Here is a 25,369-nt window from a genome sequence, read left to right on the forward strand (position 1 = left end):
TATTTTAGTCATACCCGATGTTGCCACGTGACCGACGAAAAAACGTAGCGCAACGATTTCCGCCATTGTAATATCGCTGCAGTCAAACAAAGGGCACTGAATATTGGTAAGAATATAGGTAAACAAGGTCGTGTCAGTCACGTTCGTTGTGAACATTAATTGGTTGACGTTCCATCGATTTATTTTTCAATTGAAGAGATTATTTGTCTTGATGCCATGCAAGAAAATTGTCCTTCGTTTTTGGACAGTTCCAACTCAGTCGGAGACGGACCTGCGGTTGAAGACAACGGGTCCATATTTGCTAATATCTTAGACTCCCTTGACCAAGACAACCATCACCCACCTACATTGAGTGCATTTGATAACTTAGATTTTAGTGACATGTATGAAGTAGGAAGCGGAGACGAGCAAATGCTCGAATATTTATGCACAACGAAACCGAAACTGAAGAAGACGGCTGTTAACAATCAACGTGAGATGACGGCAGTTTTGATGGCTAATGATTTGTATGATAGTGAAAACTCCAATACATCATCCAGACACACTCGTCGGATGACGAGGCATAGTCAAAATTGTACCTTGGGTAATGAAGTCGTCGCCACATCTAACAGTGATAAATCCATAAATGATGCAAACACAATTGTAATAGATGCTCGTACATTGATGAATAAGTCCAGAAATAGTCATAAGAGTAAAAGTTACAGAGATTGTAGCTATTCTGACTTATCTGACAATGAAAACAAGAGTACAAGAACAGATAGATGCATGTCAAAAAATGCTATTACTGCGCGAATTAATAGACAAAAACAGAAAGAACGATATGAATCATTACAAACTGAATTAGCTGAAAGTATAGAAGAAAACACCAACTTGAAGAAAGAGTTACTTGCAAAGAATTCAACTATAAACAACCTGTCAAGAGAAGTGCAATACCTGCGCAGTGTTCTTGCAAATCAGTCATGTATTGCGAACATCATAAAACAAATGCCGTCTGTACCAGGAATGTATTTTCTTGTAAATAATGATATGAGTAATAAAGTGGATGTCAATGACAATGATGTATCTGAAAGATTAAACAAGAAACCCAGCCAGAAGCGAAATTTTGATTCTGCAGGTTTTGAAGTCTTTGGTTCATCAAAAATTACTTCTGCCAATGAGGACACAAAAATTACTGCCAAGGGAGTCTATGTAGTAGCATCAGGGTCGAAAAAGAGCAAAACTGATGTGCCACCATCAACAAGTGTCGTTCCCAATTTGCAGCAAGACATATGTTCCACAGGTGGAGTTTGCTTTCATGTCTCAAATAATGTGGCATCTCTCGAATTCTGTGCAAGTTGTGCTGAAAGTGCTTCCATTGGTCTTAAAAAAGCAGGTGATCACACATATATCAAGAAAGAAGTGTAAATCTTAATAAGTGTACAAAAATGGGTTTGATATGTCTCAAACTTACGTGCTTGTTTGTATAAATACTACAACAGTTCCTGTTCTAAGTTTTTCTAAGACGTCCTAGAATAAGACATTCGTAGAGGACTGTCAAAATGAACATGAATCACGAAAGGAATATATATAATGATTTAAATCAAGAATTAATTGTAATATACATGTATTTATAAGATCAGTCAACTGTTTTAACAGTTACTATGTTGTTACTTGTGGATCTAATTATGTAAAGTTTATATATCTTTATGTATGTAAATATGTTAATGTTGTTGATAACAAGTAGATTTTCAATACAGCAGTTTTTTAATGTTTGCAATTGTACATGTAAGTTGCTGAGTTTTGATGTTATTCATTGTTTTTAAAATGTTTTTATTTTACCTTGCAGCATCACTTCTTGATGAGAATGCTAATTTGAAAACAATGAGCGATAAAAATGGTGTAGTATGACCAGCATAAATGGTCTGTGTCACTTGATTATTCTTATTATTGTATACATTGGTTTCAATCCTAAAGCAAACAAAACATTGGCAAATTGCTATGTTTTTGAAGTCATGTTTACCTTTTGTTTTTGAGTTTATAAATCAAAGTACTGCCCAAACATGTCTTTTCATGGGCATGTTGGTACATTGTGTCCTATTAGGATGTCATTTGTTTTGTTTTGATTAAGGATTGGCCAATATTTTTCTTTTTCAGATTTCATTAAAATGTTATTGAAACCAAAACAACAAAATCTCTATTAAAAAACTAATTACTAGAGTAAGAAGTAAGTCTTTTAAAAGGTTTTATATTGTTGCTAAACATCTTGTAAATTTCACTGTAACCCTTACTCTTAAAACTTTGGTCAGTCCAGTTTTAAATATTACTGGTTTCAATGACATTTGGGGAACAATTCTAGTTTTAAATACATCTTAAAAAACAATTTTCACAAAGTTTTACCAAATTATATTTGCTCTTTCATTGTCTAAATACAACATGTAACCCTATGTATTGAGTCCGAGAAAAACAGCTAAGTTAATCTGATTGAATACATATTAAATCTTACACCATATTTCAGAATCAGTAACCATGACATACAAATATTATGTATACAAATTCAGAGATTTTGAGTGCTGAATGCTTTAAAGTAAATACAGTTATAATTAATAATACTAAAAAAAAACAAATAATCTTTTACTGAAGTACAGCATTGGGCATAGGCTTAGGCAGGGGTTGGTAGAGGGTACTGATTGCTTGATTGATTTGTCTCAATGTGCATTTCAATTTCTCTTTCAGAGGCTGTGCTGAGAAGCGATAAATTGGTTTGAGAAGCAAATAGGGTTTAGTTTTCATAAGCAATTAATGGTAATGTTCTTTTTTTTCCAATTTATTTGTTGATACTGTTTTTGTTTTGCTAAAATTGTTTTTCGTATGAAATTCATGCTAAATGGTATTATGTTGTTATTATACCCTTTAAAACAAAGTTTGGTATATTTTGTACTGACTGTCACTTTGTCATAAGCTTTTGCAAATCTTATCAGAGAGCAAAGAAATTTATAACTTTATCTTGTGAAACAAAGTTTTTCTCATTTTCATCACAATGTACTCATTTTATGACTAATATTTGTTTCTTTTTAAACTGATGTACAGAAAAAATGGCTGTATGTTTCATCTTTCATAATTTCCTTTTAATTGAATTAAGTAAATCTAAACTAGTGTAATTAAAGACATGTGCTAAACAAAATAGTGTAGACGATAATCATACATTCATATGTATTAAATATTATGTCTATGCTATAATCAAATATCAATGTACATGTTTTAATTTTTCCCTACAAACACTGTGTACATAATTAATGAAAAACAGTCAATTGTAAATATACTGGTATTTGGAGCTACTCAAACATACACATATTAATTATTGTCTAAGTATGTACCTAACAACTGTACTTGTTTTAATTTTGCATTTGTTTTGAGTTATAACTCAATAATTGTGTATGGAAAAATGAATGTTATATTCCTATAAATCTTAAATAAAATATTTTGTGCTATAATAAAATATTTTGAGCTAAATACCTTTTTTTAAAGCTAAGTATTTAAAACATCTTTATTTATTAATATAAGCTGTGTTGAAATTGTGTGGTCAAATCATTAGTACCTCTAAAATTACAGATACATGTATTGTTTTGCATTGTATGTACTTTTTACTCCCCTGGTAGGGTGACATAAAGCTGTCGCACTGTCTGTTCATCCTGCTTTTCTTTTTACGGAGGTTTTTTACGCAACACTTTCAGATATTGAGCTTATTTTTTGTATGTGAGTCCTATTTACATGACCTACAAAGGCTACAGATAAAGTGTAAAGTTCGTTCCGGTCCTTTGATTTTTATGCTCCCCCCCCAAAAATTGGGGGGAGCATATAGTCACCGCTTCGTCTGTCCATCCGTGCACAATTTTTGTCCGGGCTATTTCTCAGCAACTAATGACCGGAATTCAATGAAACTTTATGGGAAGCTGCACTACCAAGAGGAGATGTGCATATTATCAGCGGTTTCTGGTCGGATGATTTTTCACAGAGTTATGGCCCTTTGAAATTTTCCATTAACTGTACATATAGTGCAATTATTGTCCGGGCTATTTCTCAGCAACTAATGACCGGAATTCAATGAAACTTTATGGGAAGCTTCACTACGAAGAGGAGATGTGCATATAATCAGCGGGTTCTGGTCGGATGATTTTTAACAGAGTTATGGCCCTTTGAAATTTTCCATTAACTGTACATATAGTGCAATTCTTGTCCGGGCTATTTCTCAGCAACTAATGACCGGAATTCAATGAAACTTTATGGGAAGCTTCGATCACTACCAAGAGGAGATGTGCATATTATCAGCAGGTTCTGGTCGGATGATTTTTATCAGAGTTATGGCCCTTTGAAATTTTATGTAAAAAAATTCTTGTCCCCCCAACTACTATGCCTTCAAGTGTTTCCTTTTATCTGAATATATAATGCAATATTGTGACCAAAAAATCCTTTGAGGAGCATCACCCGTCTCCGACGTTTTTTTTTTTGCCAATGGAAGTAGCAAGCTTTAAAGGGAGATTATTTTTTAAATGGCAGGTACAATCATCAAGTAGCAATGTCTATTTTTTTACTAGGGAAGTCATATTTTCTAAAGGGATATAATCCAAGGGAGGAGCTTATATAAATAGAAAGTAAAAGCATTGAGATAAGAGGAGTGAGGGGGGGCATCTGCGTCCTATGGACACATGTCTTGTTCTTATAAGTCCACTGCCGGTTTCACCGGAGGGGACTTGTGGTTTTTGCTCCGTCTGTCAGTCAGTCAGTCTGTCACACTTTTCTGGATCCTGCGATAACTTAACTTGAAACATGGATAGATGGCAATATGGACATTATGCACGTCATTTCATTTCGTTCCTACGTCAAAAATTCTGGTTGCTATGGCAACAAATAGACTAGAAATACTACTGAAAATGGTGGTTTTCTGGATCCTGCGATTACTTTTAAAGTTCTTATTATTTTTTCATGAAACTTGAAACATGGATAGATGGCAATATGGACATTATGCACTTCATTTCATTTTGTTCCTACATGTATGTCAAAAATTCTGGTTATTATGGCAACAAATATATTTTTAAAAATCTGAAAATGGTTGAATTTCTGACAATGGTGGAGCCGGTAGGGGACTTATATTGCTTGGCAATAGTCTTGTTAGTACTGTTATGACTTTAACATTGTAATTGGTGTATGCGGTTTTATTATAGTGTTGACGGCTTACCCCCCATATCACCTGCCTGGGGGTGATCTCAAGATTCCATGTAAACATCTTTGTAAGTATTGATAGATTGGCACTCACCCGTGACACTTGCAAGACCAGTATTCTTTAAATCTATGTGACAGATGTATTTTCAGTGCTCATTAGCCATAATTATGTTTCTTCTGTACATTTTAAAGTTTTTCTAAATAAATTATTAGGCATTATTCATTTAAGTACAGTAGTTTCAGGATAATGATTTTTTTTAATAAATAACACACAAAACACAGGAGTTTCAGAGTCATAATTTTTTTAATTGTGAAATGTAACAATATTGGAAAAGGAGTTTTTAGTTAATATAATAATATCCTGCCTTTTAGAGTGTCAAACATGCTGTAACAAGGCTTTTGTTTATCTGACTGTTAAACAGTTTCGTTCCACTCTTTCATCAATGTTCTGATCTTGTATTTGTTTGCGCGCTACAAGTTCATAACACTAACATTTTGATAAGGCACTTGAATTTTCACCTATTTCTGTGTCTTACGTAAAAGAATTTGTTTACATTTAAGGTAAAATAAATTGTTGGGTATGATGTCCCCATGTCAGCTGTTGTGGAAAAAAGCTGTTATTTATTTGTAAAGAGTGCCAATCTGGTTTGGGTTTACCTAAGTAAGGTGAAGTATGGTATTGAATGTTGTTTCTGATGTCTGGTGACCGTATAACATGACTGATAATAGTTAATTTTGTTGTAAATTATGTGGGAAAATAAACATGAAAATATTAAAATGTATTTGATTGTGTTGTTTGAGTTCAAATATGAATTAGTTATGAATTCGGAAAGAATGTGTGTACATTTTCGTATGCTGAGACAAGATACATCTGGAAATGCAAACACTAATTTTCATATTAAGATATCATAATCAAGCATCTTGTTCACATAATTTAAGATAAATACTTGCTTTGATTAGGGATAAACTACCTGTAATGGATAAATATGAAAGTTATTCCTTTGGAAGCTGTTCTGTTGTGAGGCGCAAATTATTGATAATTATTTTCTATTTTATTCTTCAGAACCAATGTCTTCCTGCTTCATTAAAAAATACTCAAATTTCTGTGGACATGTCCTTTTAAGTGCTTTGAATTTCAAAGCTGCTAAGGCTTAAATTGTTGTATAACAAGGTGGCCTTGGTGAAATGGATATGGTGTCAGACTAACGACTAGTCCGGAAGATCACGAGTTCGCGATCCACATTATCTCCCCTTAAAAGACCATGTTCTGGTTCCATCCTGGAAATGGATCCGATAGTGTTTTAATAAGCCTTGGGTTGGGTGCAATTGAGCCAAAATAAATAAGTTTAAACTTTTCTTAATCATGAGATAAAAAAAGGTTTAAAAAGTTTAAGATTTGAAGTTAAGACGTTTCAGCATCATTTACAGTGCTTCACCAACAGACTGGATTTTTGCTACATTGAGTCTAAATTCACCAATCTTCAGAAAGAATATAACACTGCAATGATCTCATAACATTACCATGACATTGGCACATAGTTATATAATTATTGATAGAGTAGGAAGGCACAACAACACAAGCATCATAGATAGTGAGTGTACAAACTTCTGTTATTATTCCCCCACCAAAGGCGAAGGGATATACAATTGGCTTCGTCTGTCTGTTACAAAACTTGTAAGGGCTGTATCTCAGAAACTATATAAGATATCAACATGAAACTTCATAGGTGTATAAAAATCAATGAGGAAATGTGCCATGCACAAGATCCCCAACCCTATACTTTCTTTAAGAGTTATAACCCTTAGTTGTTTTTTCTTGTATGATGGAACTTTTCAGGGCTATATCTCGGATATCATATAATATTTCAACATGAAACTTAAAGGGTGTGTAGAAATCCATGGGAAGAAGTGCCATGCACAAGAACCATAACCATGAACTTAACTAAGAGTTATTTCCATTTGTTGTTTTTGTATATGACTTGTCAAGGCTATATCTAAGATAATGCTACAGGATTTCAACATGAAACTGAATGGGTGTATATATATCAATAATGAGAAATGAAATTTATAAAAACAATTGCCCTATACTTATTACCCTACACTTAATAGGGATTTGCTTCATTCCATCAACAAGGTTTATTATGAAGTATAAAGAATGTGTAAGTACATAACCTAGTAACAATATTGACAGCAGAACGTGCTGCTCAATAATGCAGATACCTTAACAGGTCATTTATTATGCCCCCCTTCGAAGAAGAGGGGGTATATTGTTTTGCACGTCTGTCCGTATGTCCGTCCACCAAATGGTTTCCGGATGATAACTCAAGAACGCTTAGGCCTAGGATCATGAAACTTCATAGGTACATTGATCATGACTCGCAGATGACCCCTATTGATTTTGAGGTCACTAGGTCAAGGTCATGGTGACCCGAAATAGTAAAATCGTTTCCGGATGATAACTCAAGAACGCTTATGCCTAGGATCATGTAACTTCATAGGTACATTGATCATGACTCGCAGATGACCCCTATTGATTTTCAGGTCACTAGGTCAATGTCACGGTGACCCGAAATAGTAAAATGGTTTCCGGATGATAACTCAAGAACGCTTATGCCTAGGATCATGAAACTTCATAGGTACATTGATCATGACTCGCAGATGACCCCTCTTGATTTTCAGGTAACTAGGTCCAAGGTCACGGTGACCCTAAATAGTAAAATAGTTTCCGGGTGATGACTACAGAACGCTTATGCCTAGGATCATGAAACTTCATAGGTACATTGATCATGACTTGCAGATGACCCCTATTAATTTTCAGGTCACTAGGTCAAAGGTCATGGTCATTTGAAAAAAAAGTTATGAGCTATTGTCATCACCTTGATGTCGGCGTCCGGTTAAGTTTTGTGTTTAGGTCCACTTTTCTCATAAAGTATCAAAGCTATTGCATTCAAACTTGGTACACTTACTATCATGAGGGGACTGGGCAGGCAAAGTTAGATAACTCTGGCATGCATTTTGACAGCATTATGTGCCCTTTTTATACTTAGAAAATTGAAAATTTGGTTAAGAAAAAATATATTTTTTGCGATTGGGAATATAGCCGAATTTCGGCTATAAAATCGGGCCTAAAAAAAAACCTGCCTAGGATCATGAAACTTCATATGTACATTGATCATGACTGGCAGATGACCCCTATTGATTTTCAGGTCAAAGGTCAAGGTCACAGTGACTCGAAACAGTAAAATGGTTTCCGGGTGATAACTCAATAATACTAAGGCCTATGATCATGAAACTTCATAGGTACATTTATCATGACTTGCAGATGACCACTATTGATTTTCAGGTCACTAGGTCTAAGGTCAAGGTCACAGTGACAAAAAACGTATTCACACAATGGCTGCCACTACAACTGACAGCCCATATGGGGGGCATGCATGTTTTACAAACAGCCCTTGTTATTTAAAGCTATTGCTGTATTTGAACTGTACATAGAAATTGTAATCTAGAGCCTGTGTTTACCAAACCAATTATTGACTTCCTAATAAAAATGAGACTTAGAGCCAAGAAAACATGTTAAGCTATGGAATTTTTTCAGGCGAAAAATTTCACTAATTTCATAATTATTCTAAATGTAGAGTAGTGTAGTCATTCAACGTTGTCGTACTAAATTGTATTATGCTATTAGAATAAACGGTTTCAAGAATGTTCTTTTATTTTTAAACTTTAGTCTAAGGATTGGTTTGTGAACACTTGCAGAAGAATCTCCCAGTAAAAGTAAAGTCAAGTGTATTTCAGGAATTGCCCAGTACATGTATTAGATAAGTTAATTTAAGTTCAGGAATTGCCAAACACATGTATTATATAAGTTAATTTAAGTTCAGGAATTGCCCAGCACAAGTGAAGTTAATTGTGGTTCAGGAATTGACCTGTACAAATGCTGAGTCCAATTGCAGTTAATTGTAGTTTGGAATTGTCCTGTACAACTGCAGAGTCCAAGTGCACTTAATTGTAGTTCAGGAATTGCCGAGTCCAAGTAAAGTTAAATAACGCTCAGAAATTGCCCAGTACAAGCTAAGTGCATGGTAAATCAGGAATTGCAGAATACAAAAAATTGTCATTGTAGTTCGAATCAGGAATTGCGGATTACAAGTAAAGTGGAGTCAGGAACTACCCAGTACAAGTAAAGTTAATTGTAGTTCAGGAATTGCCCAGTACAAGAAAAGTTATTTGAAATTCAGGAATCGCCCAGTACTTATGGCTACATATATCATAATTCTACATTGTTATTACTTAAAATACCATAGCAAGTGCACATTTAAAATGACATTGTACATGTATGTTGTATCAGTGCCCTTGGCATATGCTTAGAAAGAATAGCATTAAATGGTTTAAGAGTTAACAGGTAAACAAACAGGCAGATGTAAACTAAAAATAATTTTAATACATGAAATTATATCACAGTTTGCTTTAAAAATATCCATCCGGCACAATCATATAAAACAATCAATTTCATGTGCTAACATACAAACAACTTGCAAACATTTAGGCAACAGCATTGAATGTCAAATTTAAAATCAGTTCTTTCTGAAACTTCAAAAAGAATTCAATTAAGTAAGAGAAAATGCACTACTTAAACTTGTGATCATGTCTACACTACGGTATTTGTTGTCAGAATTGATTTCCATGCAGAATAAAGCACAGTGAAATAGAAAACATTGTGCATACACACAAGGCTGTGATGTAGATATCAGGAAGGGTTGTAATGTGAAGGAAATGTCCAAAGTATATAAAAAAAAAGTTTATGCCATCAATATTTCTATCAAATAATAACAATAACATTTCTTGAAAAAAGCAACTGCCATATCTTTGGTAATATATTTGCACAGTCAACACAAATAACTTTTTAGAGATGGGGTCAAATTAAGGTAAGAAGGCTTGATCTTGGCCAGTCACCAATAAATCTTGACAAACTGGAAATAATTTAATAGAGAAATAAGTTGATACAATTTAAGAATTCAAGTAAAACTTGTATGTGTCTCAATTAACTTGTACACAAATTTAGGATAAAAACCCGGGTCAGACATCATTTCAATGTAAACTACCCAGGGTTTTTTTTTGGCCCGATTTTATAGCCGAAATTCGGCTATGTTCCCAATCCCAAAAAGTATACTTTTTTCCCAAAATGTGGCAAAAAATTCCCAACTGCCAAAAAAAATAAAAAAAATTGTTTTTTTGTTTTTTTAGAAAGAAGTCTTATGTGTATTTTATCTCAATTTTAATTCAATAACATCTAACAAAGTATTATATGATTTTTTTGCTTTTAATTTGAATGATTATAAAGAGTTAAATCAAATTTAGTATTTCCCTAATCAGAGGACTTTTCGTGTGGAAAAAAAGGCTAATGAATTTATTTTCCCAATTTCATGAAAATGCTGATAAAATTCCCAATTCCAAAGCCATTGGCTATCTTCCCAAAAAGTGGGAAACAAGGGACAAAATTGTCACAAAACCAGGTTTTCATTGTGAAAAAAAAATCTGATAAAGGGAGAAAACTCAAACTGAACTTTTGAAATGACCAAAAAAAATTAACCCCCTTTGTAAGTTTTTTTTTTTTTTTAAATCTATTTTTAGTCGTGGCGACCTTGACATTGGAGATATTGACGTGATTCTTTCGTGGGACACACCGTCCCATGATGGTGAACAAATGTGCCAAATGATTTTAAAATCTCACAATGAATGACATAGTTATGGCCAGGACAAGCTCATTTATGGCCATTTTTGACCTTTGAACTCAAAGTGTGACCTTGACCTTGGAGATATCGACGTAATTATTTCGCGCGACACACCGTCCAATGATGGTGAACAAATGTGCCAAATGATTTTAAAATCTGACAATGAACGACATAGTTATGGCCCGGACAAGCTTATTCCGCCAGCCCGCCAGCCAGCCAGCCCGCCCGCATTCGCCAATCTAATAACCAGTTTTTTCCTTCGGAAAACCTGGTTAAAAACCCCTGCTACCAATATAGAGGATTTTTCTGGTTTACAATGCAGAGCTCAAGAGGAGCTAAAACTATGCCTGAAAACAGACACTAGAAAATAATTTTACACTACACTTTGCTGTATCAAATTAATCACAAGAGCACCGCATAACGGGTGCCACGCTCGGCTGCGAAAGCTTGTCAGATTAATTTTTTTTAAGAGGTCACAGTGACCTTTGACCTAGAGACCCAAAAATGGGTGTGGCGTGTAGAACTAGTCGAGGTGCAGCTACATGTTAAGTTTCAAAGTTGTAGGTAGAAGCACTTTGGTTTTAGAGCCAATGTTAAAAACCTTGACAAAATGTCAAAGTTCTAGCGCGGACAACGAGATGGCTATGACAATACCTCGGGTTTTCTCCGAAAACAGCCGAGCTAAAAAGACGATAAAATTAAGTTTATCTCTGTCATATAATTTACTTAGACTAAGAGCGGTGTTTTTTGAATAATTAAATAGCTTAAATCCAAGGTTGTTTTTACAGGTTATGATTATGAACAAGAGCACCGCATAACGGGTGCCACGCTCGGCTGCGAAAGCTTGTCAGAATTTTTATATTTTTTTTTAGAGGTCACAGTGACCTTTGACCTAGTGACCCAAAAATGGCTGTGGCGTGTAGAACTCATCAAGGTGCATCTACATATGAAGTTTCAAAGTTGTAGGTGAAAGCACTTTGATGTTTGAGGAAAATGTCAAGGTTTTAGCACGGCGGACGACGAGCTGGCTATGACAATACCTCGGGTTTTCTCCGAAAACAGCCAAGCTAAAAATCATAAATACCATCTAAGCAATACAATTTTCAGAAAATAAATATTATGAAATGAAATTTCCTTTTAAATCTTATTTAACTTCTAAAACCTAAATTTAATGAATTGTGAAGCCCAACATTGACTGTGGTATTCTCTTGGGCAATTCTGGAATAGAAACTTTACTACTATCTTCTTTTTCACTGCTCATATGAAAATCGTCCGAATAACTGCCATCGCTGAGGAGCGACAAAATATTCTCAGATTCTGACGGCATGTATGAACTGACAGACTCTGTGTGAATGGACTCCTTCTTAAACTCGAGCCGCCTTTCTCGCATCTGTTTACGAGCCCTGGGCGTTGGTTGCTTAGGACTGCTTTGTGATGACCTTGACCTTGGCGTGTCAGTGGGAGTTGGTCGGGCGTTCATGTTATCCACCTTCAACTGCTGGGATCTCCGCAAGGAGGGCATTGGAGACTGATGTGACGCTTTCGGGTTCAGGACCTCGAACTTCATCGACAGTCTGTTGGTGTTTGTGACTGTGCTGCCAGCTGTCATGGTGGGGCTGTAGCCACCAAGGCTTGGGCTCTTGGATCGAACCGAGCGATCGGTGTTTGGGGTCGGTAGGGTGTCGCCTTTCTCATCCCCGCTCATGAGATTCTGCAATTCTGGTTCGTCTGTAGAGTGGAACTGTTTGGTATCGTAATCTTCGGTTGACTTGAAGACAGATTCCCCAGTCTGAGGAGCCTGCTTCAAGTTTCGGGACAGACGTGTGGATTCCAGTGGAGAGTCGTCGTCGATGGTTGTGTTTTGAGACATGCCTTCGTCAGCCTTGATTGACTCAGGTAAGGTGTCATCACCTGTAAATGGCAAAATTGCTTACTAAAAACCACGATCATCATCAAATAAAAAATTATCAGAAAAACAAGAGGGCCATGATGGCCCTGAATCGCTCACCTGACTCATTAAGATCAGATGAAAACTATGACCTCTATTGTCTACACAATGTTTTTCTATGATTTGACCTAGTGACCTAGTTCCTGACTCTAGATGACCCAAATACAATCCCAAACCGGATTTCATCAAGATAAACATTCTGACCAAATTTCATCAAGATTGGATGCAAACTGTGACCTCTACTGTCTACACAAACAAATTGTTGACGGACGGACGCAGGCACGCACAACGGACGCCGGACATCACATGATCACATTAGCTCACCGTGTCACTTTATGACAGGTGACCTAAAAATATGTGTCGGAGATAAACATGAACAGTTGTGGTTAAAATCCCATAGAAACAAGGGCTGTTTGTAAAACATGCATGCCCCCCTATATGGGCTATAAGTTGTAGTAGCAGCCATTGTGTGAATACGTTTTTTGTCACTGTGAATGGTGGTGGTAATGGTGGTGGTGGTGGTGGTGTAGTAGTAGTAGTAGTAGAAGTAGTAGTAGTAGTAGTAGTAGTAGTAGTAGTAATAGTAGTTGTAGTAGTAGTAGTAGTAGTAGTAGAAGTAGTAGTAGTAGAAGTAGTAGTAGTTGTAGTAGTAGTAGTGGTAGTAGTAGTAGTAGTAGTGGTAAAAGTAGTAGTAGTAGTGGCAGTAGTAGTAGAAGTAGTAATAGTAGACGTGGTGGTGGTGGTGGTGGGTGGTGGTGGTGGTAGTAGTACTAGTAGTAGTAGTACTACTAGTAGTAGTAGTAGTAGTAGTAGTAGTAGTAGTGGTAGTAGTAGTAGAAGTAGTAGTAGTAGTAGTAGTAGTAGTAGTAGTAGTAGCAGTAGCAGAAGCAGTAGCAGCATTACAAGACCAATACTTAAGAATGATCAAATGGGAAAAGATAACCTAGCACTGGCAGTAAATATGGGGCTCATTTACAGGTCAGATTTGGAATCTCTGCTGTAAAATGAGATTTTGAATGAATTAAAGGGAGGCAAATCTGTAATAAAAAGAACATGCATAAACCGTAGTTGTTTCCCTTGTTTGAACCATGCTAAATCCTTACAAGTTTGGAAAGAATTGGATGAAAAATTTGGACTTTATTGCATAAACACCATTTTCTCAATTCAAGGGGAGGTAATTCTGTACTTCATGGACCAATAATGCTCATTTTTTGTAGGGTTTGTGTCCTCATTGATATAAAGACACTGTGCAAATTTGGAAAGGATCGGACAAAAAATGTGGAAGATTTTTGAAAGTTTTCACAAAATAGGCAAAAACGAATAAACATGCAAAGTTCAACGAGCTCCTGCGGCCATGTTTTTTGACGAATCAAATTTCTTTGAACAACTTTTTCAGGGGAGCCTTCAAAGGTCATCCCTGTGAAATTTTTTGAAAATCTGATGAGCGGTTTCTGACAAGAAGATTTTTTAAGGTTTTTACCATATATGGTCATGGCGGCCATCTTGGTTATGTGATCAAATTTTTTTTAACAATTCTTTTGTCCCATGACCTAGGGATGCTCCACATGAAATTTAGTTGAAATTGGCTCAATGGTTTAGTAGAAGAAGATGTTTACAAATTGTTAACAGACAGACAGACGGCCGGACGCCGGACGGTGAGTGATCACAATAGCTCACCCCGAGCTATCGCTCAGGTGAGCTAACAATGTGTAACTAAGTAGATATTTCATCACATTAGAGAACCCAATTTAAACTTACATGTACTAAGTACAGCTATGCATATAGAATAACTAAGGAACAAGCTGGTCGTAGTCTGTTCACCTTTCACATGACAAATGACCTGTTTCAACCCTGGGCCATAGTTTGACATATCTATGGAGACATGCTCTGTTTCAACCCTGGGCCATGGTTTGAAATATCTATGTAAAGGACAATAATCTGTCACACAACAAAAATGATAGAAACTGTAATCACACTAAAAATGGGCCAGACAGAAGTTCATGGCTGCTTGAAATATATAATTTATAGTCAGGCTTTTGGATTTTTAGCTCACCTGATTGCTCAGGTGAGCTTTTGTGACCGGTCTTTGTCCGTCCGTAAACATTTGCTCGTAAACACTCTAGAGGCCACATTTCTTGTCCCATCTTAATGAAAATTGGTCAGAAGCTTTGTCCCAATAAAATCTCGACTGAGTTCGAAACTGGGTTGTGCCGGGTCAAAAACTAGGTCACTAGGTCAAAAAAAAGAAAAACCTTGTAAACACTGTAGAAGTCACATTTCATGCCCAATCTTCATGTAACTTTGTCAAAATGTTTGTCTTAATGATATCTTGGTTGAGTTCAAAAGTGGTTCCGATCCGTTGAAAAACATGGCCGAGTTGGCCGGGGCAGTTTTCCTTATTTGGCTATAGAACAATCTTGTAAACACTCTAGAAGTCACAATTTTTGCCCAATCATCATGAAAGTTGGTCAAAACATTGGTTCAATTGATGTCTCGGACGAGTTCGAAAATGGCGAGATCGGTAAAAAAACATGGCCGCCAGTGGGCGGGGCATTTTTCTCTATATGTATATAGTGGCAGTTTTCCCTATTTGGCTATAGAGAAACCTTGTAAACACTCTAGAAGTCAAAAATTTTGCCCAATCATCATGAAAGTTGGTCAAAACATTGGTTTTATTGATATCTAGGACGAGTTTGAAAATGGTCGGGATCAGTGAAAAAACATGGCCGCCAGTGGGCGGGGCATTTTACTCTATATGTATATAGTGAAAACATGTGAACACAGTAGAAGTCACATTTTTGGCCCAATTTTCATGAAATTTGCTCAGAACATGGTTTCCAGATGATAACTCAAGTACGCTTATGCCTAGGATCATGAAATTTCATAGGTACATTGATCATGACTCGCAGATGACCCCTATTGATTTTCAGGTCACTAGGTCAAAGTTCAAGGTCACAATGACCCGAAATAGTAAAATGGTTTCCGGATGATGACTCAAGATTACATATGCCTAGCAGGGTTGTCATTATGATTGTAAACAAAGGATTTTTTTGGAAAAGTAACCGATTCGGCCGGGTGTCAAGGGGGCCACCTAGGCCCCCTTGTAGGTCCAGGGCAAGGCCCTGGTAGGGAGGTCAGGTGGGCGAAGCCCTCCGACCGAAAACGAATTATAGACATTTTAGGGACAAAATACTGCTATTCTCAGAGCATAAAAAGTTAAAATGAGGTCTAAAAAGAATAGCGAATTTTAAGATTTTCACATTTTTAGTATACTGTACAATGTAAAAACATATTATATTGATAGATCTTTGCATGTTCCAATAATATCCATTACCCGATACTCCAGTATTATTACGATTTCTTTTTTTTAAAACCAAATTACGCCCAATGTTGACGATGAATGTCGTCCGCCATTTAGTGCAAGTGCATATACAAATTGAATTGTGGGATTAGGAAATTCCGATTGAACATGCGTGAATCACGTGACGCGATTTGAGAGCATTGAGAACCGTTTATATTTAGTAATAACGACAAGTCAAACAGTCAATCTAAACTGTTACATGTACGGTACCTCCTTTCAGAAAAGTTTGCGAAAGTGAAAGTGGATTTCTGAAAATAAAAACGCGCCTTTCTTTAAATTTTACCGAGTACTTTTCATTCCGGATCGTGGTATAACTTGTCAGATCATTCATGCATGTAGACCTATATGTATGCATAGTTTGGCAATCTCAAAACACGTTAGTTACCTACTTATTACATTATGTGTTATGACCATTTGTATAACAAAATGCATTATTTAATTAAAGTATTTTCAAATGCGTATAATTAAATGTGTTATCCGAAATCATTTTCAGATTTCATTATTCATGGAAAATTAAGAAAATTCTAGCAACAGAGACACATTTCTCGTGTTTTTCATGTACAGATTAAAATCATGCCAAAGTTAGACTTCATGTATAACATCACGTCATTCTTCCTTGGAGAAAGCGTGGACTTTAATATTTAGATGCTGAATAACAACTTCGTAGCGCAGAGGTCGCATGGTAGAAAATCAGAGAGCATTTTTTAATATGATTTTTTTAATATGTGGAAACTTTTTCTCTAACTAAAAAAACTAGTTAATTACGCTCTACAGTGCAGCATTTGTTGAGATACGGTCAGTAATAATCTGTCAAATGTACAGCTATTTGATACAATTTCACGTGGAGTCGGCGTGTATTCGGCTGCCCGAGCGCTGATTGGTTGACGTTCTTACCAAGAAGAATTTGATTGACAGCTGAAAAAAATCAATATTGGCCACTCGCTGAGAAATTCATTGAAAACAGTAGCTCTTAGGCGGAGTTAATGGACTGACTGAATGACCGGGCGTCGCTCTACTATAGTACGTTTATTCCTCGTCAATTATTTTAGGTTTGCATGATACAAACTTCCGATCGCAATTTTAAAGATTCGGGAAAAACAACCGATTTTCTGGCGATTTTAACCGATGAGTTCGATCGGCAATCGGTTAATAATGACAACCCTGCCTAGGATCATGAAACTTCATAGATACATTGATCATGACTCGCAGATGACCCCTATTGATTTTCAGGTCACAAGGTCAAAGGTCAAGGTGACCCAAAGCAGTAAAATGGTTTCCGGATGATAACTCAAGAACGCTTATGCTTAGGATCATGAAACATCATAGATACATTGATCATGACTCGCAGATAACCCCTATTGATTTTCAGGTCACTAGGTCAAAGGTCAAGGTCACGATGACCCGAAATAGTTATAAAATGGTTTCCGAGTGATAACTCAAGAACGCTTAGGCCTAGGATCATAAAACTTCATAGGTACATTGATCATGACTCATAGATGACCCCTATTCATTTTCAAGTCACTAGGTCAAAGGTCAAGGTCACGGTGACCCGAAATAGTAAAATGGTTTCCAGATGATAACTCAAGAACGATATGCCTAGGATCATGAAATTTCATAGGTACATTGATCATTACTCGCAGATGACCCCTATTGATTTTCAGGTCACTAGGTCAAAGGTCAAGGTCACGGTGACCTGAAATAGTAAAATGGTTTCTGGATGATAACTCAAGAACGCTTATGCCTAGGATCATGAAACTTCATAGGTACAATGATCATGACTGGCAGATGACCCCTATTGATTTTCAGATCACTAGGTCAAAGGTCAAGGTCACGTTGACCTGAAATAGTAAAATGGTTTCTGGATGATAACTCAAGAACGCTTATGCCTAGGTTCATGAAACTTCAAACTTGGTTGAGGACCACTATACCATGTTACACACCAAAGATTAAATCCCTGAACATTGTGATTTTAGAGTTGATTGTTCAACATTTTACTGTTCAACTCCAAATTAATCATGTGACCCCTGGGATGATGCCAGTTTTTTACCCTTCTCTATGCCGCTACACTGGGAGTTCATGGGCAAGGGTGAACTACAAGGATCTCTCATTTAAAATGTATTGTTTTATGTTTTGTTAAAAAAAAATCCACAGAATCAGCGAAAGATTAAACTATATTTATTAAAATCCAAATCATTTGAGTTAATTTCTGTTTAGTAAGGTTTACAAATTCTTTGACATTTTTACAGCGACTTAAAGAATAGAAATTCAACTTACGTTGTGAGTTAAGACAACATTTATCACGTGCAATATATGTTTACGTCTTAAAGATTACAACTTTTCCTGATTTAAGTTTTCAAAATCCACTTGCATATATAGAAAACAGACTTAAATAAGAGCTGTCTGAGGACAGTGTGCTCCACTTCTTGTTCCTGTCAAAGTTTCTGATTTTTATCTAAACAAAAATGTTAGTATAGTACGTAAATAGGTAAATGAGATATCTTTCTTACTTGTATATCCTACATAAATCTGGATTTTGATTGGAAAACATATTCCATAGTTTGCTAAAAGTGCTCTTTACTGTTTATCTTGAACTTGTGCCCCACATGAAAACAAAACTGAGCTGTTGTACAATCTATATATGCTTGCATCGCAATAGCTCCATATGTTCTCAAGATATTAAGAGAACTTTATCCCAATCACACCCATCCTACGCCCAATTCCTGAAAGTAAGTAATCCTTATGTATTCAATTTTATTACAATTGCTCAATGTTTTTCATCTAATCAAAGACAAACAGTCCTTCAATATCTACCAACAGTGACCTTGACCCTACAATTAATAATGATTAACCTTATTCTAGATATTAGTGAGAAAGAATCAAATGGAGTACAATTATTGCGCACTTGATGTTCTGTAGTTCTGTGAGCAGTGAGTTTTTTTTTGTTCAAATTTGAGGCATGTAAGAGGTGTGCATTTTTTTTACTTTTAACCTTGAAGGATGACCTTGACCTTTCACCACTCAAAATGTGCAGCTCCATGAGATACGCATGCATGCCAAATATGAAGTTGCTATCTTCAATATTGCTAAAGTTATGACAAATGTTAAAGTTTTTGGACAGACGGACAGACAGTTCAAATGCGAAAAAAACACTGGTGAGGCAAGGCCGCCCTGACCCCCTGGCAGCCATGTTTTGGAATGGACTGGAACCATTTCAAGCTCGGCAAAGATGTAATTAGAACAAATGTTCTGACCAAGTTTCATGAAGATTGGAAAAAATGTGACGTCTATAGCGTTAACAAGGAAAAAAAACTGTCATGTTTTCCAATGAACCATGCCCATTTTTAAACTCTAATTCGAGCTATTATTAGATCAAAAAGGTTCCAACAAGGTTTCAAGAAGATTGGACTAATAATGAGAATTCTAAAGTGTTCTCAGGGTTTCACTATAGCCATATAAGGAAAACTGCCCTACCCCCCTAGCAGTCATGTTTTACTATAAACAGGAACCATTTTGGAGCTCAAGTGAGACATCATTTAGACCTAGTTTCATAAAGATTTGACTATAAATGAGACTCTATAGACAGTTAACACGTTTTTTTCTTTAAAGTGACCTAGTGACCTAGTTTTTGACCTCACAACACCCAGTTTTGAACTTTGCCAATATATAATTTAGACAAACGTTCTGGCTATGTTTCATGAAGATTAGAACAGTGTGGCATCTACAGTGTTAACAAGGTAAATTATGACAACAGACCATGTACGAGAAACAAAAGGCGATCAGAAAAGCTCACCATGATCATGCAAAGCTCAGGTGAGCTAAAATGTTTTTGATACATACAAATGTATTACAGAATAATATCCATAGCTTCTATGACTTAAAGTATGTTGTCGAGCATGAAAAAGTACCCTTATTTTTTAAACAACATTTTTATATTTTAAATTCTTTAAAACTGCATAATATGTTAACTAACACCACACACATTATTGAGAATTAAGGTAAAGTGCACTTGAAATATGTTGAAAGATGACCAGTTTTTCTTATTTATTCTGTACCTTTACTAAATCCAGGGAATTTTGAATTGGTGTCCTTCCGTTCCACAACAGACTCATCCTCGAAGCTATCTGTGAACGTGTTTTCATGGTCGTCACTTTCGTAAGCTCTTGCACTTGGGATGTGAACCTGAAAATAGACATTAATCTCATGTTATAGTATCATAATTATAAAGGGCCATATGCCTTCATTAATGTACCATATTTGGCTCAAATTAAATGGTTCAATTTTGGCCTTTTTGTTGTTTTGTCAATAAAAATTATTGCAAAATCATCCTAATTTTTCCATGAATCATTTACCGATTTAAGTGATCTTAGTCATATGCAGGTAAAGGGCTTCCAAAATGAATATACCACTTGACTTTAACATATAGAATCCATTATAGAGACACAAAAAATCCAACTTAAACAAGAGCTGTCTCCATCGGAAGACATATGCCCCCAATAAACGCTTTTTCGAAACCTAAACGCAGATTTCGAAAACTCAACGCGGACCCTAAGTTCAAGGTCAAAGGTGTCAAAATTTTTGTGCGTATGTAAAGGCCTTGTCCATATACACATTCATACCAAATATGAAGGTTACAGCTGAAGCCACATAGAAGTTATGAGCATTTTTCGCAACCTAAACGCAAACAGACGGACAGTGCGATCACTATATGCCGACCTTCAGGGGCATAAAAATGTCAAATTGAACCAACACTTTTTCATGATAACAATGATAATCTGTAAATTATCTATGATTTACGTAATACAGTCTTCCTGTTTGTAAAAATTCGACATCAACACAATATATGTAATGAATTTTAATCTAGCAATTATACCAATTCAAACAGGTAATACAATTTTGTATATATGAAAAGACAGAAACTTGGATGGTTCAAACCTCTAGCCTGGAGCTGGGTATGCTATCTGCTGCTGAATCCATTTTTTCCCTGGCAGGCTTTGTGTACTCGTCATCCTGTTGGTTATTCTCCTGTCCCTCAGTCTTCTCTCCATCACTTTCATCTTGAACCTTAACAGTCCCCTTATATAAATTTTAAAGTGGAAAACTTTATATATATAATAAAGCTCTAATCATTACAAATAGCTGTGTGTTCTTTAATATAATGAGGTGCTCTGCCTGTTTAATGCTGTATACACCAAAACTAAATTTAACAGACTTAATCAATGTTTTTAATGTCTTAATTGGTTTAAAACTAATTTAATTTGATTTCATGCACCAATACACATTCTCAAGTCCATTTAAAGATCAGAAGAACTACTACAGGTACTTGGAGGTTTTGGAAAGATCTTAAAAATCCTTTCTCACTGGAACTCTATACTGTAGATCAAATGATTAAATATCCACTACACTAATTTAATTGTTTTACACTTGAAATATTTGGTTAACAACAAAATCTTATGTTATTTAACTACTAGTACATGTAACTTTTTTCATACCTTAAGCTTCTTAGACTTTGATGATTTGGGTGATCTACTTCTTGACTTGGAGCTGTTAGCCTTAGCTGGAGAATTATCCCTGGACTTTGCCATTTTCTTCTTATGTCGTTTTGTATGTACCTGTTCTGCCGCCAGCTGACTTTTTCCAAGAGTGGCTTTCTCCAGTTCCTTGGCAGCCAACCTCCTAACTTCTGTGTAAGTGTCAGACAAATTTCCTGTCTCTATATCTGGCTCCTGCTCCTTTTGTTGTTTTTGTTTCTGTCGCTGCAACTTCACTGCCTTTTCATCTTTCTCCGCCGATTCAAGCCAGTTCGGATTCTGCTTTGCAAGCCTCAGTCGTTGTGTGTTTGTGAGACCAAACACTAACTTGGTCTTTTTAACCTCTACTTCTGGTTCTTTCCTCAACCAACCTTTGTTCTTTTGAACACCTTCAACAGGCTGATAGGAACCTCTGTGTGTTTTCTTAACTTTCTTTTTCTGCCTTGCACGTGACACATTTTCACTCAGATCACTTACATCTTTAATGATTTCTTCAGTTCTACTGCTATGGACCACTGAATGTTTTTCCTTCTGTGGAACTTTCATTGCCTTTGCTTGATTAACTTGCTGCACAGCTTCATTTACAAACATCGGGTTCTGTATTTTGGAAAGTTCTGTTAGTAAGGCAGTAAGTAGGGGAAATACAGGTTCAGATGAAGCAAGGGCTGCCAAGTTTAAACCTCCTGGCATCTGATTTTGAAATTGATTTCCACTTTTGATGTTGCTAATAACCACTGTTCTTGCATCATGTAACCTCGGCTCTTCCTTCACAACTTGAGATGTTGGTATATTTTCGTTCTGCTTAAAATCGCTTTCTTTTGATTCTTTTGCTAAATTCTCATCTTCACTCCAATCTTCTAAAGTTGCATCGTCAAAAGTACTTGAATACCCATAATATGCATTTGTATCTCGTTCAATTTTCACCCCTGGTTCGGCTTTGCTGTTGTAAAAAAGTGGGGGTGGAAAATACATATTTGGATTAAGAATAATATCATTGTCACTCTCACTGTCTTCTTTAACGACTTGCATTGCAAATTTTGGATTCCGTTTTCTTTGTTCTGTTTGAGTTTCAATTGACTTCAGAATCTTTTGTGCCTTTTCATTCAATTCTATATTTATGTTTTCTTTCTCCATTTCAACTGTCTGCAACAGAACATCACATTTCTCGATTTCTGTATTAATTGCCATGTCCCTTGTGGAATTTAGATCTTTTAATTTCTGTTTTTTTACATTCTGATAAGCTGTTAAAGGTTCTTGGTGTTGTTTTGCTTCAATAACTTCTTCTATCACAGACTTTTTTGGCTTCATCTGCTCATTGGTTTTGACATACTGATTTTCTGAAGTGCGTTTTGCAAATGCATCTGGCGGAAGATGGCTTATCAAGCCTGGTCCAAGACTAAGTAATCTGAAGCCCATTATCATGTATCCAATTTCCTTTCCCATCAAGCTGTAAATTTTGAATAGCCCTTTATCACCATGCACAGAAGGCACAGTATGTCCATTCTTTTTAATGTCCCCTTTAATTCCATCCATTACCTCATTCAGTGCTAAAGAACTGTTACCGAGTAACTTAGGAACATCAGGATATTCATCAATTACCATGATATAAAGAGGTGTATTGGTCAAGTGCAAAGACAGAGTTTCTACTGAAATCTTGAACAGACAGGATTTGCCTTTTTTAATCATAAAATTGCCATTTTTGTCTTGCAATTCTGCAAACTGGTTTGGCACCCTGAAGTATGGATCTATACTGATTTTTCTCTTGATTCCATCAGCCAAGCCTTTTTCAACATGACTTATTAAAATCGTGGGGAAATCGAGAAGTCTAAAAGCAACTGCAGGGAATCTGCAGGTTACATAGGGTAAATACAATTTTTCAACAACCAGCTCCAATGAAAACAGCGACTCCTCTGCCGAAGCCATTTTAATTTTGTTTATACCATAAGATATTTTTGTTGAAATTGTTATGCATAAGCAGTCATTTGGGGCACACACAGATGATAATTAACAATAGTAAGGACAACTTGTTTCAAAACATAAGTTGCTGCCAGCCATGTCTAAACATATCAGCACAACCAGACTGGTTGTCGTATATGAGGCTACACACTATTAAACAAACTCAGTTACGAGGGCTTTATAGTTTGATAAAATGTTCCAACGAGGTAACCTTGACGGGATGACTCTCTTAACGTACGTAACATAAATTCTCAAAATCAATGAATATTTCGCAAACTATTTTAAAGAAAGGTAACTCATAAAAACAGTGGTCCATTTAGCAATAGCCAAAATTTCAATGCTATATGTGGTATGGTAACAGATTTTGATCGTTTTTATTTTTTGCGGCACAATATCTTCCATTTTTATTTCCCGAAACAATATCTATTCATACGACACACTGACACTAACATGGTACATGAACATGTGTTGGAAATATTGTCCCTCAAAAAAGGGCTTTTGTACCTTGTTAAATCTATGTTACCAGCCCAAATCTAGCGTTGAAACTTTGGCTATTGCTATTAGGAACATTAATTTTGTATGGTTAACTTTTTGAGGGTTTATGGACATTTATAGAAAAAAATGCATTTTTCGCGAAGTTGCATTGCTGCATGTATATACCATGTTTATAAATTAATACAAACATTGTTAATTTATAAATATTGATGTTGGAAATGCGTGAAAGCTGAAATATATTTTAAACTGCTTTAAAGTGATTAGACTCAATCAGTTATAAGTCAGCACCCAACTTCCAAAAGGCAAACTTTCCAGAAGAATACGTTCACCTCATTCCAAGTACGTTGAAATTCATAATAAATGATGCTAAAATAATACTACTTTCAATTTATTATTGCGAAAAATAGTGCCGCAAGCAGGGACATGTATAGGTCCCTGCCGCAAATCAAGAAGACGTCTCGCATGCAGTCGGTTGCGTGCTTAGCAAGAGGCAAAAATGCCCGGATGTAGTAGAATGTTGGCAGACGAAAAACAATAGATAATTTACATAGAATTGTCTCATTCTTAAAATGTGTCACTTAGAAACTTTTTTTGAAATTTTCTTAGATCATTAATAGTGAATTTTCTTTCTAAGACCATTTTAAACAAGAGATTGCCAAGCAATATGGTCCCCTACCGGCTTCACCATTGTCAGAAATTCCACCATTGTCAGATTTGTTATTATTTTTATATGTGTTGCAATAGCAACCAGAATTTTTGACGAAGGAACACAATAAAATGACGTGCATAATGTCCATATTGCAATCTATCCATGTTTCAAGTTTCATGAAAAAATATGAAGAACTTTTAAAGTTATCGCAGGATCCAGAAAACCACCATTTTCAGCAGTATTTCTAGTCTATTTGTTGCCAAAACAACCAGAACTTTTGACGTAGGAACAAAATGAAATGACGTGCATAATTTCCATATTGCCATCTATCCATGTTTCAAGTTTCATGAAAAAATGTTTAGAACTTGTAAAGATATCGCAGGATCAAGAAAAGTGTGCCGGACAGACAGACTGACTGACGGAGCGCAAACCATAAGTCCCCTCCGGTGAAACCGGTAGGGGACAATTAAGTGAAAAAACGTCCTGAGGCAATAAAACAAAGTT

General features: G+C 35.9%; 3 protein-coding genes across 9 annotated transcripts in view; 1 reads left to right on the forward strand and 2 right to left on the reverse strand.

The window, feature by feature from the left end:
* LOC127872916 (uncharacterized) overlaps window positions 1-25,369 on the reverse strand; it is a 320,943-nt gene that overhangs the window by 67,122 nt on the left and 228,452 nt on the right. The gene's annotated exons all lie outside the window — the stretch shown is intronic.
* On the forward strand, window positions 14-5,974 carry LOC127872906 (uncharacterized). Of its 6 annotated transcripts, none has more exons than XM_052416425.1 (4): window positions 14-106; window positions 249-1,372; window positions 1,826-2,781; window positions 5,199-5,974. In XM_052416425.1, exons 2-3 carry the CDS (start codon window positions 382-384, stop codon window positions 1,885-1,887), a joined length of 1,053 nt encoding a protein of 350 aa, XP_052272385.1. In that variant the 5' UTR covers window positions 14-106; window positions 249-381; the 3' UTR covers window positions 1,888-2,781; window positions 5,199-5,974. The 6 variants fall into 6 exon arrangements, with proteins under 6 accessions (XP_052272385.1, XP_052272381.1, XP_052272384.1 ...); XM_052416421.1 differs by having other exon boundaries at window positions 21-1,372; window positions 1,826-1,899; window positions 2,713-2,781; XM_052416424.1 differs by having other exon boundaries at window positions 21-1,279; window positions 1,826-1,899; window positions 2,713-2,781.
* LOC127872894 (microtubule-associated protein 10-like) lies at window positions 9,618-23,868 on the reverse strand. 2 transcript variants are annotated; one of them, XM_052416386.1, is made up of 4 exons: window positions 21,727-23,868; window positions 21,170-21,298; window positions 20,290-20,416; window positions 9,618-12,839 (listed from the first exon to the last, which is right to left on the reverse strand). In XM_052416386.1, exons 1-4 carry the CDS (start codon window positions 23,686-23,688, stop codon window positions 12,097-12,099), a joined length of 2,961 nt encoding a protein of 986 aa, XP_052272346.1. In that variant the 5' UTR covers window positions 23,689-23,868; the 3' UTR covers window positions 9,618-12,096. The 2 variants fall into 2 exon arrangements, with proteins under 2 accessions (XP_052272346.1, XP_052272344.1); XM_052416384.1 differs by having other exon boundaries at window positions 21,170-21,310.

This window comes from Dreissena polymorpha, chromosome 3 (assembly GCF_020536995.1).
Source record: "Dreissena polymorpha isolate Duluth1 chromosome 3, UMN_Dpol_1.0, whole genome shotgun sequence".
NCBI classification, from domain to species: Eukaryota; Metazoa; Mollusca; class Bivalvia; order Myida; family Dreissenidae; genus Dreissena; species Dreissena polymorpha.